The following is an 18,036-nucleotide window of genomic DNA, read 5'->3' as shown; positions in this document are numbered from 1 at the left end:
ATCTTCTATATATATAAAATAAGTCGGGTTTTCCTTCCTGACGAAATAACTCCAGAACGCACGAACCGATTTCAACAATTTTGCATTCGTTGGAAAGGTCTCGGGCTCCGCAAGGTTTATAGCTAAGAAAATTAGTTGTGCATGGCATCGTGCCCCAATGCAAATTGCTGGAACTTCACGCACCGTAATTAGAAATTCGAGCAATGACATTAGTGAGAATTATCAGAATTATGCTTGGTTAAGTCAACGAGCAATTCTTGCCGCCAAGAAATATGATGTACACGCACTGAATTTCACCATTCAATCAAAAATTGCTGGCGATTTGGTGACATACCAATGATTCCGACTGGTCTTCCGTTTGACTTCAAACGATTTCAATTTCCAGGTCGCCTTGCGTTCGCAATAACAAGTCGCAAGGCCAATCGCTTAATGCTTGCGGGATAAATTTCAAATAGATTATTTAGAAAATCATTGTTTTTCACATGGGCAGTTATACGTTGCCTGTTCACGAGTTGGAAAACCATCCGCTTTGTTTGTGTTAACGTCAGACCATAAAACAAAAAATGTGGTTTACCAAAGAGCACTTCAATGAAACGGATAATTTACGGATTCACTTTCATTTACTTAGAGAAGTTCGACTAAAAAACACTTCATTTTTGTAATGTAAATAAATTCATTACTGTTGTGTAATAAAATCAAATTTTTCCTTTTCAAATATAAAACAAACAAAAAGTTTTTTCATCTTTCTCACGAAACCATCTGGTGGCGAAACGGAATTCGTCGGGTTAGTAGACTAATAAAAGACTTATGCAAATTATTGTTTGGTTTTGTGCATTAGTATTTGTTTCTTTTTTTTATAATTACAATATTTATTACCACTGTTAATAATTTAACATCTAGTAATAATAATAAATATAACATAAATTTAAATAAATAAGAGTACAAAGGATAGAATTTACATTAAAATGATATCCGTAGTATGATGATTTAATAGACAATAAGAGCAAATAATAATAAAATTACAATTAATAAATAAAATAAATAAAATTTCTGTATAATAAAATAATACTAGAAAAACAATAAAGTTGAATTAAAGCAATAAGTGATAAATAATAAAAAAAGAGTGCGCGCAAGGATTACACGCGATTGAAGTAAAACCTATTTGCTACTGTACATAGTAGCAAATTCAAGTTAAGTAAAAATAAATACATCATATAACAATTTTGAATAATGTTTATTAGTAATATGGTAACACTCGTGATGTACGCATTTATTAGTGTCGTGAATCGTTATACACATTTATATAATGATAAATTATAAATTATATATTTATGATTGCATTAAAAATATGTATAATATTTACAAACGATAATGTAATCAAGGTCATACTTGAAATATGACATGATCGGTTTAAAGTAATTGCTGATTAATAAATTCTATAATATTCGTTCACACAGTGGATTATGTTGAACAACGCCTAAACAAATATTGTTTTTGCAAATTAACTCATCCTGTAACAATTGTGTTTGAAGAACTTCATGTAATTAAAATTAGCATACCATCATTTACTGTTTGTATTTTTTTTTACTTTTTCGATGTCGGTATAATCTCATTCTTTGAACAGCTGTAATATGTGTCTTGCCTAAAAAATTGAAGCCATACTTTTATATTTGTTTTATTTATCAATCCCTGCGCGTAGCTTGATCTATGGATCATTTGCTTTTTTATGTGAACGTTAATGCAATGATCATCATCAATATTACGAGGTAATAAATTAACCATATTATTAATGTCAACAGGCACATTTATAATTTGGCCAAACATTCCAAATTGTCCATTTGCATGTCGCAATCGTCTAATTTGCATGAAACACAACCTAGGTGAAATTAACAATCTTTCAGATACAGTATCTAGTTTAGGTAGATAATTTGGTATGGGTGGAAAAAACAAACCCGTCAAATTTACACAATAGTGGGAATTTTACCCGAATTTAATGTCTTTCGACAAGTTTGACATCCAACCTGATTATTTGAATTAATATTCAGAAAACCAGTATTAAGAATTTGTTTTTGAGCTTTATTTAATATTTCTAAGTCAATTTGAGACCAAAGTCTATCACACACAAAACATACATAGCCAAAAGCTATCATTTGTAAATTGTTTTTCAAACAATTTTCGTGCATTCCTAAACAAATTGAAGGGTTTATATGGAAGTTTACTTCATTTGACTCTTGCAAAAGATCTTGTCACATTATTAGTCACAATATATGCAGAATCATTAATTTGCAATTGACGTGATGTAGTTGTTGTATCAGAAAAAGTTACAGCAGTACTTTCATCTAAAAAGATAACAGAATAATATGTTTAAATGTGAATAATTTTAGGAGTCAAAAAGATTCTTTCTTATTAACATCTAAAGTGATATCTGGCTCAATATTTTTTAATCAATTGGCAAAAACTGACTGGCGATACAGTTTCATTCTTTGAGCAACTGTAGTATCTGTCTTGCCTATAAAAATAAAAATAAAATTTTCCATTTTAGTAATAACCTCAAACGTATATAGTAACCTCGAAAAACTCGAACAATACAAATTATATCAATATGCTTACATTTCTTACGCAGCGCAGATTTTTCCTTTGTTTCATTATTTATTTGCGATCATTTGCACTACAGTTATTTATGGGGGACGGAATAAAATATTCTTCCGATCCTGACATTTTTATTAACTCACGAATTATACTGCTAACCCATGTCGCGCCTAAAGAAGTTTTACTAAAAAAAATGTTTAGAGACTACGAGCTAAATACAAAACTCAAGTGAAAGTCACCACATTTTTTTTGCTTTTGACATATGATTTGACATTTGATGTATTTTTGGTTTTACTCGCAGACTAGATCGATCACTTCAGCTTGGTGTAACAATTTCCGTTACATTTGTACGGATTTACACCCATGTCGCGCCTAAAGAAGTTTTACTTCAATAAATATAACAAAATAACAATTTGTTTCTGTTGCAGGAAAGGAACAGTCGCTACTGAGATCTGCCTATGAACTCCTAGTAAGAGCAAGCAAATTAAAAATACAATGCGACGAGGTACTTTCAATCAACCAATACAATTCATCATCAATTTTTCCAAAATGATTCCATTTTTTTTTAGGTCTGTTACAGGGTGATGATGCAATTGTGCGGTGTCCATTCAGTACCAGTATTAGCAGTGCGTCTCTTATTTTTAATGAAGAGATCAGGACTGCAACCGAATGCTCTGACTTATGGTTTTTACAATCGTTGTGTACTCGAAGCTGCCTGGCCTTTGGACAGTCCCAGTTCGAGTCAACTTTTGTGGAACAGACTGAAGAATGCTGTTTTGGGGGCTGCCAGATTTAAGAGGGCTGGCAGGAGATACGCAGCAAGGAGGTAAGGGAAATATATAATGTTTATATTCAATCAGTTATCAATCAGTATGAAAAATGACTGCATTATTACAAAGGATATTTCTAGTGTTTTCAATTAAATAAAGATAAAATAATAAAGTATTTAATCCAAAAAATAAAATAAAGCTCACAAGTGAATCTTATCACTTAGGATGTGTGCATATTTTGTATAAACTTGTTTAACTTTGTAGGATGTCTGCTAATGCTGATGATATCAGCACTAGTTTATTGGACATTGTCGATGGAGCATCTCGAACGAGTTTGGAATCAGGCCATTCACACACTGATCTCATGGTATGTTTTTATTTTATATTTATATATATATATATATATATATATATATATATAATATATATATATATAAATATATAAATATATATATATATATATAAATATATATATATATATATATATATATCTATATATATATAAATCTCGTGTCACGATGTTGGTTCGCGATGGACGCCCAAACTACTGAACCGATTTTAAATTTTATTGGCTCATCGTGTGCATATATATCCAACTTAGGTTATAGGAAATTTTGAAAAGTAAATTTAAAATATGCATATGTAATTTTTATAAATTTCTAAAAATTTTGACAGAAAATGACCAAAAAAAAACAAAACACTAAAATGACAAATGTCAAAGTTTAAGGAAATTTCGATATATAAATTTAAAAACAAAAATTGACATTTCAAAAAATAAAATTCAAAAACATGTACATATATAGAAATATCCAACATTTAAATCCAAATTTGATGAAATGCTATATTCAAAATCACTGTTTATAGTTTTAAATCTAATTAAAAAGCAATGCTTAAAAATTTGAATAAATGTTGACATGTAAAAAAATTAAATGTCGTCAGTATTTATGAAAATAATTATATAAATAGAATTACGATTTAGATTTAATTGATTAGCTTACCAAATTATTTCGGAAACCAAAACTTTATCAAAACATTATAGATCAGAGATCACAATAAAAAAGCGGCATATTGAATTTAAAATTAATCATAAACAAAAGTTTGACATTTCACAAAAAAATGTTTAACGACTTACTCCAATAAGAAGCAAATAAATTAATTATTCCAAGTTATGTTATAGGCAATATTACTAAGCAAATTATAGATACAAAATATTATTGTGAAATAAATATTATCATATTATATTAATTTTGGACCAAGAAGGAAATATTTCGACATTTATAAATTTAGTGCATATTGAATATATGAAATTGACATTCACTATTTTTCAATTAAATTCAAATGTAAAAAATTAAATATTTATATAAAAATTGTATATTTAGATAAAGATACTGCGTTGATTTAGACTAAAATTTAATTTATTCTTTAATTAAAAAAAATTAAAACAAAATCAAAATAAACAAAACACTATGATGGAATTATTTATCGGAGTGTAAAGAAATTTGTGTAATTAAAATATAATATTATTATTAATATATCAGTTAAGATATATTTTGATTGTCATCGCAAATGCTAATCTTACAGGAAATTGTAACCTCTTAAATGGAATAGTACAATCTGAAGGTATCATTGGAATCTGACAAAAACAAACTAGACAAACTAAATATTATATCATATTATATTAAATTTTGACCGAGAAGAAATTTTTTGACAGTTATAATTAATTTGAAATAAAATGCAAATGTCGAAAATCAGATCTTTATGTAAAAAAATATTTATTTCCACAATATTCCTGTGTTGATTTAGCCAAACTTATGAATTTAACAATTATATAATTATTCATTGATGACTTGAAATATTTATTAATTTATTAACAAATAAATAATATTTGAAAGAAAATTTTATTGACATATGTGACATGACAAAAGTATAATAAACAAAAAACTATGATGCGAGTGAATTAATTTTTGAAGTATGAAATGTCAAATAATTTTGAAAATTATAACAAGTTTTTAACTATTTGTTAAAGAATCAGGGTCTAAATCTATTAAATATTTGATTTTTGGCACTTTTATTAATTTTTTATCAATTTAGGCATATTTTTTATGGCAAAACAACGTTTGCCGGGTTAGCTAGTATATATATATATATATATATATATATATATTTGTAATATTTTTGCAGCCCAACCGTCGAATTAAAAAAAAGATTAAATAACAAAATTATTTATTCCATTAAACGTTTCGACACTTGATGTGTCTCATCATTCAGTAATCTAAAAAACATATTACATAAATACAAAGTTGATGATAAATATAAATATATAAAAAAGGAGGAAATTATACATACCAAACCAGGAAAAGCAACAGAAAAAATTAATTGTGATGTAAAATTTATTGAACACTAAATTTGTGTAAAATAATAATATACTGTTATATTAACAAACGAGAAAATGAAGGAGCACATATTACCCTCCTATATTTAATGTTATTGATAGCGGTGCATTGTGGACACTGATCGAGGTTACAACGCAAGTGTAGTAACGCACGTTTAATGGAATGAATAATTTTGTTATTTAATCTTTTTTCAATTCGACGATTGGGCTGCAAAAATATTACAAATATATAATTACATTATTATTTATAGACAGCACAAAATTTAGACTACACGGCCTTTGACAAGCTCAAAAATCGTTGCAGTACAATTGTGAGATCTGGTAACACTCCTGATGCACTGACATCAGAAAATGTTTTGTCGAGTGCAGGATTACTAATGTCAGGTAATTATGAAAAATATATTTAGTTGTGATTCATAAAAACTTTAGGCTTTTGGTGATTTAACTACTTAACACAGTACTGATAGATAATAACAACATAGCAGTTGATCAAATTAAATCTATTAAATTATTAACCTTAGCTCTTTTCCCTTCAGCTAATACAGAAAAGCCGCAAAGAGTAAATTCAGCTTCTTCACCACCTCCCACACCGACAGCAAATCATTTTAAAGGCGAAAAGAATCCAAGCAAAGTTTTCACGAGGGCCGAAAGTTTTGCCAGTGATGCTCAGATTGTAGATAAACTGCAGAGAATGCAACTTGGAGGTAAAAAGAATCGATTTAGATAAAACATCGCAAAACCCAATTTTTTAATGAAAGAAATGTTTTGTTGATAGAGTTTTTGGTTTTAAGCACTGTTGTTCAGTTTATGATGATCTAGATATAATTTTTAAGTATACAGTAGAACTCCAATTATCCGAACTCCAATCATCCGAACTCCAATTATCCGAACTCCGACTATCCGAATCGCCGATTATCCGAATCACTTTCAGAAAAAAAATTGACCAAAAAAAGTCTAAGTGCGCTATTATTCTTCCACCAGCAAAGCCAGTGTAGGCACATTGTTTGTTTTGATTTGACGGAGATGTTTACAAAACAATGATTTTTATTTCTAAACTTGTACACAAGTACATTTTATTTATATTTAAAACATGTGAAAATGTCATGTTTCTTTCATTTAATTCAATAAAAAAATAGTGCAATATTAAAACGTAACTTTTTTTCTTTCCAATGGCAATTTTAAAAACAAACTCCGATTATCCGAATATTTGATTATCCGAATCTACTGTACTTTATTTAATTGTTTTTTGAAGTCCATTGGCTAATGTTTTTAGGTGGATTTATAATAATATTATTTTAGGTGGAGATACTGTGAATAGTAAACGAATTTTGGATTTCTCAGAGGCAAATTCAACAGAAGAGTTGGACAAAACCGATGATATTAAAACCTCACCAACAAAGTAAGTGCGTCAACTGATTTTTATCAAACAACTGTTAAAGAATCCTATTTTATTAACTTCCCGTAGGGTAGTTATAGTAATCGCAAAAAAACGAAAATGAAAATTTTTATATATCTTTACGTTTCAAAAGTTTCTGAACATCTTGGCATACATCAGAAAAAATGGCTGTGTGTGTGTTTTATACGTCCGCATTTTTTCGTCCACGTTTTCGGGCGCACGGATCAACCGATTTGAATGGTTAAAAAAACATTCGATTCCTATTAATGGGGAGATGTGCTGATTAGTTTTTGGCAAAGGCAGGTCCAACCGTTACGGAGATATGGAGCAAAGAGGGCAGAAAATAGAAAGCGAGTTTTTTAGAGAACGGATCATCCTATTTGTATGATCCAGAAAACATTCAGTTCGTAATGACGGAAAAATGTAATTATTAGTTTTTGGCAATAGTAGGTCCAGCGGTTTCGGAGATACAGAGCTAAATGTTGAAAAAATGGCAGTTTTTGAGAGAACTAAGCGCCCGATTTAAATGATTCAAAGAACTTTCTGCTTGTTTCAACAAAATAATTGCTTTTGTTGTTTTTAATTTTTGTTTCTAATTTTTTTTTCAAAAAATATTTTTGTAATTTTGGACTAAAAATTGAAAAAATCACACAGGCTAAGCACAGTCTAAGCGCCACTCTGGTACAAATGTCTTAACAACTGCGTTTAGACTGTTAATGTATGGAGCACTTTTCCAATTTTGTGAAAATGAAATGAAATTGAAAAATGTGAAAATGCCGCCAAGCTAACCACAGTATAAGTGAAAATGTCGCACAGAATTATTTGCAAATGCGTTTAGACTGTGACTATACGGCAGCACTTTTTCAATTTTGTGCAAATTAGGCAACTATTTTTTTTTATTTGAAATTGAACTCGAAATGAAATGACGATTGTTAATGTTCTGGAATTAAATTGATTTATTAACTTCCCGTAGGGTAAGTTATTGTAATGGGCCGAAAATCGGAATTGAAAATTTTAACATTTCTCGACGTTTTGAAGGTTTCTGAACGTTTTGGCATACCTCAGAAAAAATGGATGTGTGTGTGTGTATGTGTGTGTGTGTGTGTATGCTCGTATGTATGTATGTATGTATGTATGGATACAAATTTCCAGTCACGTTTTAGGGCGCACGGATCAACCGATTTGAATGGTTCAAAAAACATTCGATTCCTATTGATAGGGAAAAGAGCTGATTAGTTTTTGGCAAAGGCAGGTCCAGCCGTTTCGGAGATACGGAGCAAAGAGTGCAGAAAATAGAAATCGAATTTTTGAGAGAACGGAGTATCCGATTTGAATGATCTAAAAAACATTCACTTAGTAATGATTGGGAGAAGTGCTTATTAGTTTTTGGCAAAGGCAGGCCCAGCCATTTCGAAGATACGGAGCTAAATATGTAAAAAATGGCAGTTTTTGAGAGAATTAAGCGTCCGATTTTAATGATTCACAGAACTTTCTGCTTGTCTTAACAAAATAATTGATTTTGGGAAAAAAAAAATTGTTCCATTTTTTTTTAGTTTTTTGTATTAGGTTGCCAAATATCTCCCTTCCGCCTTTTTGTATCATAAACCAATAGCAAAAAAAGCGGAAGGGAGATATTTGACAACCGATTTTCAGATTATTATTTTTAATTCTGACTATAGTTCTAATATACTTTACAAATAATTTCAACTCTGCAATTCAGTTTATATAATTCTCATAAATAATAGACAATGTTACGATATTTATAATAATCTATTAGAAAACATTCAGTATTCCTCGAACATTTTGTTACGGTACGGGAAGTTCCAGCAATTTGCCTTAAGGCACGATGCCATAATTGCCTCAAGACAGAATTCCTCTTACAGCTAGTTTATGATTTACATTTGATTTGCTCAGATGTGACAAGATGCAAAAATAATGAAAGTTACAGTATTTGTAATAATATATTTGAAAACATTTAAAATTTCTCGAATTACGGTACGGGAATTTCCAGCAATTTGCCGTAAGGCACGATGCCATGCGCCCCGACTAGTTTTATTATTATTATTACCGTAAAAATCTTACCATCAATCTTCTCCCCTCAGGACTTCGCCCAGGACTCCAGTAACATCAAACGACCCCCTAGGAGCCCTAGACAGGCCACCAACACCAGAACCAGCCCCAGTCTTACCCGAGAATGTTGTTTTAACACAAAATAACAATGAACTGCTATCGGATACCCCTCAGTTGTTCAAAGGCCAAAGGAGTGCAACATTTGACGAATCCTTACATTTAGGGTAAGGGAGTAAAATATATATTATATAATATGAATAGATTGTACTAATATTAGATTAAGCATGTGCGTAGGTATTAAGTTTAATTTCATTTTTAAAGAAAAAGTTTGCACAGGAGTGAAACGGTGCCTGCCAATTCGGTGACATCAAGCTTGGCCAGTTTAGGGAATTCCTTGAAACTCAGCTTCGGGTAAGTGAAATAAATGAATAAATGAATATATATATATATATATATATATATATATATATAGATACATACATATATATATATATATATATATATATATATATATAAATATATATTAACAAAGTCTAATAATCGGGCATAACATCAATAAAAAACATGAATTTTTTTTAAAAATTTGTTTAAATCCATACGTTTCGGCTATAATCCTAGCCTTCATTCAGTGGAAACTAAAATTAAAATTAAGAACTAAAACAATTGAATTAGAGTGAAAAGAAAAAATAAAATAGTAAATAGTACTTACAATTAGCTAATATTAGTGTTAAATGGAAAAATTTTAATAATCCATGGTATCAGGATATGGTAATGCACTACACTATGTATTATAAACATTAAACTTGTAAATACACAATATTTTCACAAAATACTAATTTAAAAAATCACAAATGGATAGTGTGTTGTTCGTAGACTGGTTGAAAATATAATGGAGAAAGGACATTTTAAAAAATATTTTTTACCAAGATTCTAACACATGTGTGGAACGAATTGCGAATCCTTTGCGCGTCGTTTTTATTGTTTTGTGAGAAATTTGGAAATACTATCTGAATAAAAGAGATATGTGTCGCACAGCGTGTTAAATTCATTCCGTTTATTTATTGTTTTATTGCTGTGAATAGTTAAAAAAGATTCTTCTATAATTCTTCGTTTGAATAAATTTTGTTCGAATTGTAGTACAGTCGGGTTAGAAAAGTCTATATTGTGTTTTAAAGTATTAATATGCTCTGCTATCATAGTTTTAAATTGATTCGGATTTTTTGAATTATTTTTATGTTGTTGTAAGAGTTTAATTAAGTTCTGGCTTGTTTCTCCTATGTAAATTAAATTACAATCTAGACAATTAATTTGATAGATGAGATTTCTAAGTCGTTCGATATTGAAAGGGGTTTTTGTTTTGGTAAAAATAGTACTAGTCGTTGTACTAAAATTGTTTACAAGTCGGAGTCCAGATTTATAAAAAAGTTTTTTCCAAGGAACATACAATTCTTTAATGTATGGCAAAATTTGTATATATATATATATATATATATATATATATATAATATATAATATATATCTATAGATATATTATATATAAGAATTTTATGATATGAGTGGAACGAATATTAATTGTTTAATATGAACAAAACAGCACTCAGATTTGTTTAACACAACTTTATTTATGATTACAGACGTTTCGAGACCATGGTGTGTCTCATCTTCAGTGTAATTTCAAAAACAGTTACTTATATACTACACATTCTTTAATAATTTATTTAAATTTCATTTAATTTTTGGTATACAAAAAACACCAACTATTCCTTGCAATGCTTGACACAGTACTAAAGAAACATATAACACTTACAGAAATATTCTAAACAAATTTGAAGTACTTATATAGATGGAGACAGAGAGGGTATCATTATAATGTAAACAAAAGGAGTGCTATCGCATACAAAAATCGATAAAAATGAAAAAACAAATTAATTTATTGAAAAGAATAAGATAAATGAAAAAATTTATAAATTATTAATGATGTTTATATAAGTGTCATGTAAAATATTTGTGTCGGTTCTTAGATTTATGCTATTGTTAGTCCGAACTATTAACATTGATTCTGCCATGCTCCGTTTAATCAAACCAGAATCAATGTTAATAGTTCGGACTAACAATAGCATAAATCTAAGAACCGACACAAATATCTTACATGACACTTATATAAACATCATTAATAATTTATAAATTTTTTCATTTATCTTATTCTTTTCAATAAATTAATTTGTTTTTTCATTTTTATCGATTTTTGTATGCGATAGCACTCCTTTTGTTTACATTATAATGATACCCATTCCGTCTCCATCTAGATAAGTACTTCAAATTTGTTTAGAATATTTCTGTAAGTGTTATATGTTTCTTTAGTACTGTGTCAAGCATTGCAAGGAATAGTTGGTGTTTTTTGTATACCAAAAATTAAATGAAATTTAAATAAATTATTAAAGAATGTGTAGTATATAAGTAACTGTTTTTGAAATTACACTGAAGATGAGACACACCATGGTCTCGAAACGTCTGTAATCATAAAATAAAGTTGTGTTAAACAAATCTGAGTGCTGTTTTGTTCATATTAAACAATTAATATATATATATATATATATATATATATATATATATATATGCCGTTTATTAATTTATGAGGCTGCCAATCTATAATATGCCAAGAGTGCATTATAATTACAGCATGATTTGTGTGATTTGCTGGCACATAATTTTAATATAATATAGTATAATAAGTTGATCATTTTGCATGTACATTAATACTCAAATAATAAGAGTATCGTAATACATCACTCAATAATAATCTTTTTAAATTAACTAAATTAACTTTTCAAAGGAGAATTTTATGTTTGGCACCAGAATTCAAAATTTTTTAGTATTCTAAGTGATGTATTACTTTACTCTAGGGAATGCAATACCAATACCGATGGAAAATTTCAATAACGGTATTTCGGTAATTTTTCCTTTTAAAACCGGAATACCGGTAAATTACCGGTATTTTTATTATCTTAAACAAACGTAAACAAAATTTAAAGTTACTAGTACAAATATAAAAAAAATGTATGAACAACTACAACTATATTCAACTAAACAATAAAATAAAACAATAAGTTTAATTTTTTAAATAATAATTTACCAAAAGTATATGCAATTTAATTAATTCATTATCACTATCGAGTATATTAAATACTTTTCACCAAAAACAAACTTATGAGTAAGAAAGACCGAAAAATCATAAAAGATCATATTACATTATTATAATAAACTGTATTGTCTGTATCCGATGTGTTAAATTAGCATAATCTCCAATATTTTAAAAAAATAATTTTTCTACACTAATTTAAGATCGGATTTTTTGTCGAGATAAATAATAAGTTACTATAATTGTTGAATATTGTTATTTAAAACAATGTAATGCTTCTATAGTATTTTCAAACTTTGAAACGTTTCCGAAATATATTTTATAATTGTAATAAGAAGCAAAAAATATTTAGTAATTATCATAATTATTATGTATAAAGTTAGAAAAAAATAAAGATTACGCAGGGGTAATCTGTATGATATAAAATATTTTGGCGCAAATATCACTTAAAAAACCGTTACATTTTTACAAAAGGTGAAACAAACATCATTATCTATCAGTCCAATTCTATTTATTGTAACACGATATGAAGTGATTGGGAAAGCAATAAATATTCAGTTTAATGACGAGTTGAAATAATATTTGACATTTGTTTATCTTATAGAATCACTTGAAGATATAGCTGTTTATGCGATTCTGGAATATAAAGATAAATTTGTTCCGAGAAATTTAAACTTTAGGGTATTATGTATCAAATAGTGCTTATGTAAAAATACCGAAAATACCGGTATTTTTGGAATAAAAACCGGTAAAAATACCGCCGAAAAATCGGGCGGTTTATCGGTAATTCGGTATACCGGTATACCGGTATTGCATTCCCTACTTTGCTCTATAGCTTTATGATAAACATGTGTACATTACAATTAATTTATTTATTTTCTAACATCACCAATATATTTTCTTGTGTTTTATTTTATTCCTCGCACACAGTCGCTATAGTCCTGCCCGCATGTCTTTGCGAAAATCCGACTTAAAACTGCCACAGCATATCATTGAGAATGCCATCACCAGCATCAGGTAATATCGATGGATACACTTTTTGTATCCATACACTCATTGCACGATACCAATCATTCCAACTAAATCCGACAACCACAAATTAATGTTTTCTGATTATTTTTCTCAGTCCTAGTTTGACCAGCAAAAAGTCCAACGAACTGATACAAGGTGGTATCAGTACGATAAAGAGTGCAGCCTCTACAGTTGTGAAAAAACTTGACGAGATCAAAGAGGCCATGTCCAATAACACAACACCGGTTAAAGTTTTTGATAGAGATGATGGAGAATCTTGTGATGGATCTACTAGTGGACTCGAAGGTAAATGATACATACATAAATGATACATACTCCGATGTTGAGTATGTCCGATTTTATAAGATGGGATTGTATTTTTTTTGTATTTTAGCAGGTGAGACGAGAGTACGTAGAGTATCAAGCGAGTTTGATGAATCTCGAAAAGGTAGCACCTTGAATTTATGGGATTGTCAACCGAGCCAACAGTATTCGCATTCGTATCCAATTTTGCCTGATAATTTGTACCCGCCGATAAATGAGGTAAGTTTATGTGCATTTATATATATGTATATATATATATATATATATATATTTATATGCAAGAGTTATTGTCAAAGTTTATAGATTTATAATACCAATTTTCAATATAACAACGTACCAAGATATTGTAACTATATTAAGAACTAGTGGGGTGGGTGGCATCGTGCTTTAAGGCAAATTGCTGGAACTTCCCGTACCGTAACGAAATGTTCGAGGAATACTGAATGTTTTCAAATAGATTATTATAAATATTGTAACATTGTCTAATATTTATAAGAATTATATAAACAGAATTGCAGAGTTGAAATTATTTGTTTAAAGTATATTAGAACTATAGTCAGAATTAAAAATAAAATCTGAATTATTTTCGATATACAAAAAATTAAAAAAAAAATGAAACAAATATTTTTTTTTACAAAATCAATCATTTTGTTAAGACAAGCAGAAAGTTCTTTGAATCAATTGAATCGGACGCTTAGTTCTCTCTAAAACTGCCATTTTTTGTACATTTAGCTCTGTATCTCCGAAATGGCTGGGCCTGCTTTTGCGAAAAACTAATAACCCCTTTTCCCAATCATTACTAATTGAAAGTTTTTTAGATCATTCAAATCGGATGCTCCGTTCTCTCAAAAACTCGATTTCTATTTTCTGCACTCTTTGCTCCTTATCTCCGTAACTGCTGAACCTGCCTTTGCCAAAAACTAATCAGCACATCTCCTTATCAATAGGAATCGAATGTTTTTTAAACCATTCAAATCGGTTGATCCGTACGCCCGAAAACGTGGGCGAAAATTTGTATCCATACATACATACACACACACACACATCAATTTTTTCTGAGGTATGCCAAAACGTTCAGAAACCTTCAAAACGTCGAGAAATGTAAAAATTTTCAATTCCGATTTTCGGCCCATTACAATAACTTACCCTACGGGAAGTTAATAATTTTATTAGTCTTTTAACGATATATGATAATATATACATGTTTTAACAAATTTTGAAAATATTTTGCAAAAACTGAAAAAATGTCCTCTACCTCGCAGCAGTCTATCCATATATATATATATATATATATATATATATATATATATATATATATATATATACATACTAACAAACCCGACGAACTCCGTTTCGCCACCAGATAATTTCGTGAGAAAGATAAAGTAATTTTTTGTTCGTTTTATATTTGAAAAGAAAAAAATTAATTTTATTGCACAACAGTAATGAATTTATTTCCATTACAAAAATGAAGTGTTTTTTAGTTGAACTTCTGTAAGTAAATGAAAGTGAATCCGCAAATTATCCGTTTCATTGAAGTGCTCTTTGGTAAACCACATTTTTTGTTGTTTAGTCTGACGTTAACATAAACAAAGCGGATGGTTTTCCAACTCGTGCACAGGCAACGTATAACTGCCAATGTGAAAAACAATGATTTTCTAAGTAATCTATTTGAGATTTACCCCGCAAACAATAAGCGATTGGCCTCCTTTGAAGTCAAACGGAAGACCAGTCGGAATCATTGGTATGTCACCAAATCGCCTGAAATTTTTGATTGAATGGTGAAATTCAATGCGTGTACATCATACTTCTTGGCGGCAAGAATTGCTCGTTGACTTAACCAAGCATAGTTCTGATAATTCTCACTAATGTCATTACACGAATTTTTACACGAACACGAATTACGGTGCGTGAAGTTCCAGCAATTTGCATTAAGGCACGATGCCATGCACCACTAATTTTCGAAATCGGTTCGTGCGTTCTGTAGTTATTTCGTCAGGAAGGAAAACTCGACTTATTTTTATATATATAGAAGATATATATATATATATATATATATAATTGTATATAACTTTTAATTGAATTGCGGACCATCTGAATTTTAATATTAAAAGCTAAAACTTTTAGAGAATTGTTTTTTATCAATTTGGAAGCATTTGAGCCCTTGGGAGCAAGGAAATTAGATAATGTCTATTATCATTATATTTTTAGATTTCTCAAGAACATGCAGACGCCGAAATAAGTCTGAGTTCCTGTTCCCAATGCCATAACTGCATGGCCATTCTCTACGATGAAGAGATTTTGGCAGGATGGACACCCGAAGACTCCAATCTCAACACCACGTGTAACAGTTGTCTTAAGCACACCGTTCCTCTGTTATCTATTAATATAAATGTAAGTTCTAAATGATATTTTGATATCTATCGATTTGTGAAGATGATTTATGTTTTTTTTTTGTTTTTCATAGATTTTAAGGCCAAGTACTAGAAAATCAGAGGTTTTGAGTGTGCCATATCTTAATCCGTTAGTACTTAGGAAGGAATTGGAGTCTATTTTGGGTAAGGAAATATATATAAGTATATATATATTATATATACTTACGTATATAATATACGAGGTCTGTTCAAAAAGTTTCCCGAATTTTCGTTTTTTCAAAAAAATATTTATTTATTCGTCTACATTAATGTGGTCCCCTTCAAAGTAGTCCCCCCCAGATATAATACACTTATGCCAGCGTTTTTTTCCAATTTTCGAAGCACCCTTGATATTCACTTTTTGATATGTCCTTGAGCACTCTCGGCGATTTTCTTCAATCGAGGAAAACCGCCGTCCTTTCATGGGTCTCTTCAACTTTGGGAATAGGAAAAAGTCACACGGAGCCATATCTGGTGAATTTTTGCACTTTGCAACACTTTATTTCATTTTTTACGCAAAATTTAATACAAATTCTTTGACTTTTCAATTCTTCCATTGTAAAAATCGCCGAGCTCAGAAAAACACGTCGAACCTTAGCGACTACCACAGACAAAGTAAACAGTGAATTTAGCTGAAAATTTCATCATACTTTAGGGGCATGTATACCAACACAATAAAAAAAAAATTTGACAATCAGACACTCCAGACCCGCGAAATTTAATTATTAGTAATTCCGGGTACTTTTTGAACACACCTCGTATATATATATATATATATATATATATATATATATATATATATTATAATGCGGTGGAATTCAATATATATTATAATGTTGGTTCACAATTTTCCACCAACACGTTACGCACACATTTTTCTTGTTGCACAAATTACAAAAGGACAACATGCCTCGTTTGGAAAAAGCATTTTTTATAAAAATTGTAATATTTATTTTTATTTATTTTACAATTACTTAAAATTTGTCATATAACTCGACGTTTATCAATTTGTGTTTCATAATTTTTTCGTGCAATTTTCGTGTGTTTTTAGCTTTTTTTTTAAATTTATTTGTATGGTGAGTTCTTCACATTTGTTTATGTCTATTTTTGTATTTTCGCTTTTATATACTTCACAATATATATTTGTTATAAAACAAATTTATGAATTATGCTTTCTTACATGTTTTTATTTATATTTTTCTGTAATATAATCATAACTATCATAAAGTTCATCATTTTGTATCTTTTAGCTCGTGAAGGCGACCTGTGTTTATCCTGTGAAAAATTCATTGAGGAGCATCCTATAATTTATTGGAATCTGTTGTGGATTTTTGAAAGGATAAATGTATCATCACATTTAATATCTCTTTTTGTAAGTAATTGCTTTTTTTAATGAATAAATATTTTGGCGTTGAAGGTAAAATAACCTAAAATTGAAATTTAAAATTTATGTTTTGAATATTTTGGCATACCTTAGAAAAAATTAGTCCTTGTCGCGGTCATATATAATATCAAAGTAATTTTTTCTAGTATTTAAGAGGAATCAATTCAGCCATTTACTATCTTTTGAAAAATGATAAGATCAACAATTTTCTGTCGTTTGCCAATAACCTCGCATTTTCGTAAAAATTTTTCGCTTTCATGTACACTTATTCTTTTTGATTGCGCAAAGTACTTAAGGTATTTTTAACTTCCCGAAGGAGAAGTTTATGTTTTCATCAAAAAATCCGATTCGCTAATTTTATGTTTTCTCGACGTTTCAAGCCATTCTGAATCGAATGAGACCAACATTTGGAACAAAAGCATGTGTGTGTCTGTGTGAACAGATGTTTTGCCGTAAATCGACGTTTTCTCGAAAACGGCTGGGACGATTTCAAAAATTTTAAAAGCCATTCGATGTATCTCGACGAGGACTATCGTTTGTCAGTTTT

General features: G+C 29.4%; 1 protein-coding gene across 1 annotated transcript in view; it reads left to right on the top strand.

Moving 5' to 3' along the window:
- The window catches only part of LOC113364308 (C-myc promoter-binding protein-like), a 37,256-nt gene extending 19,758 nt beyond the window's left edge, over positions 1-17,498 (top strand). The window contains exons 14-28 of the mRNA XM_026606796.1: positions 2,891-2,913; positions 3,018-3,094; positions 3,159-3,415; positions 3,624-3,726; positions 6,003-6,135; positions 6,288-6,455; positions 7,051-7,150; positions 9,250-9,441; positions 9,539-9,628; positions 13,287-13,373; positions 13,483-13,673; positions 13,765-13,910; positions 15,903-16,085; positions 16,159-16,249; positions 17,356-17,498. Coding sequence (XP_026462581.1) covers positions 2,891-2,913; positions 3,018-3,094; positions 3,159-3,415; positions 3,624-3,726; positions 6,003-6,135; positions 6,288-6,455; positions 7,051-7,150; positions 9,250-9,441; positions 9,539-9,628; positions 13,287-13,373; positions 13,483-13,673; positions 13,765-13,910; positions 15,903-16,085; positions 16,159-16,249; positions 17,356-17,498 — 1,984 coding nt within the window. The remainder of the gene's footprint in view (positions 1-2,890; positions 2,914-3,017; positions 3,095-3,158; positions 3,416-3,623; positions 3,727-6,002; positions 6,136-6,287; positions 6,456-7,050; positions 7,151-9,249; positions 9,442-9,538; positions 9,629-13,286; positions 13,374-13,482; positions 13,674-13,764; positions 13,911-15,902; positions 16,086-16,158; positions 16,250-17,355) is intronic.
- Positions 17,499-18,036: the final 538 nt, after the last annotated feature.

Source organism: Ctenocephalides felis, unplaced genomic scaffold (assembly GCF_003426905.1).
Source record: "Ctenocephalides felis isolate EL2017-DRISC unplaced genomic scaffold, ASM342690v1 CF-g0.4_SCAFFOLD_00845, whole genome shotgun sequence".
Taxonomy (NCBI): Eukaryota; Metazoa; Arthropoda; class Insecta; order Siphonaptera; family Pulicidae; genus Ctenocephalides; species Ctenocephalides felis.
The sequence above is the reverse complement of the archived record's forward strand: the minus strand, read 5'-3'. Positions and strand labels throughout refer to the sequence as shown.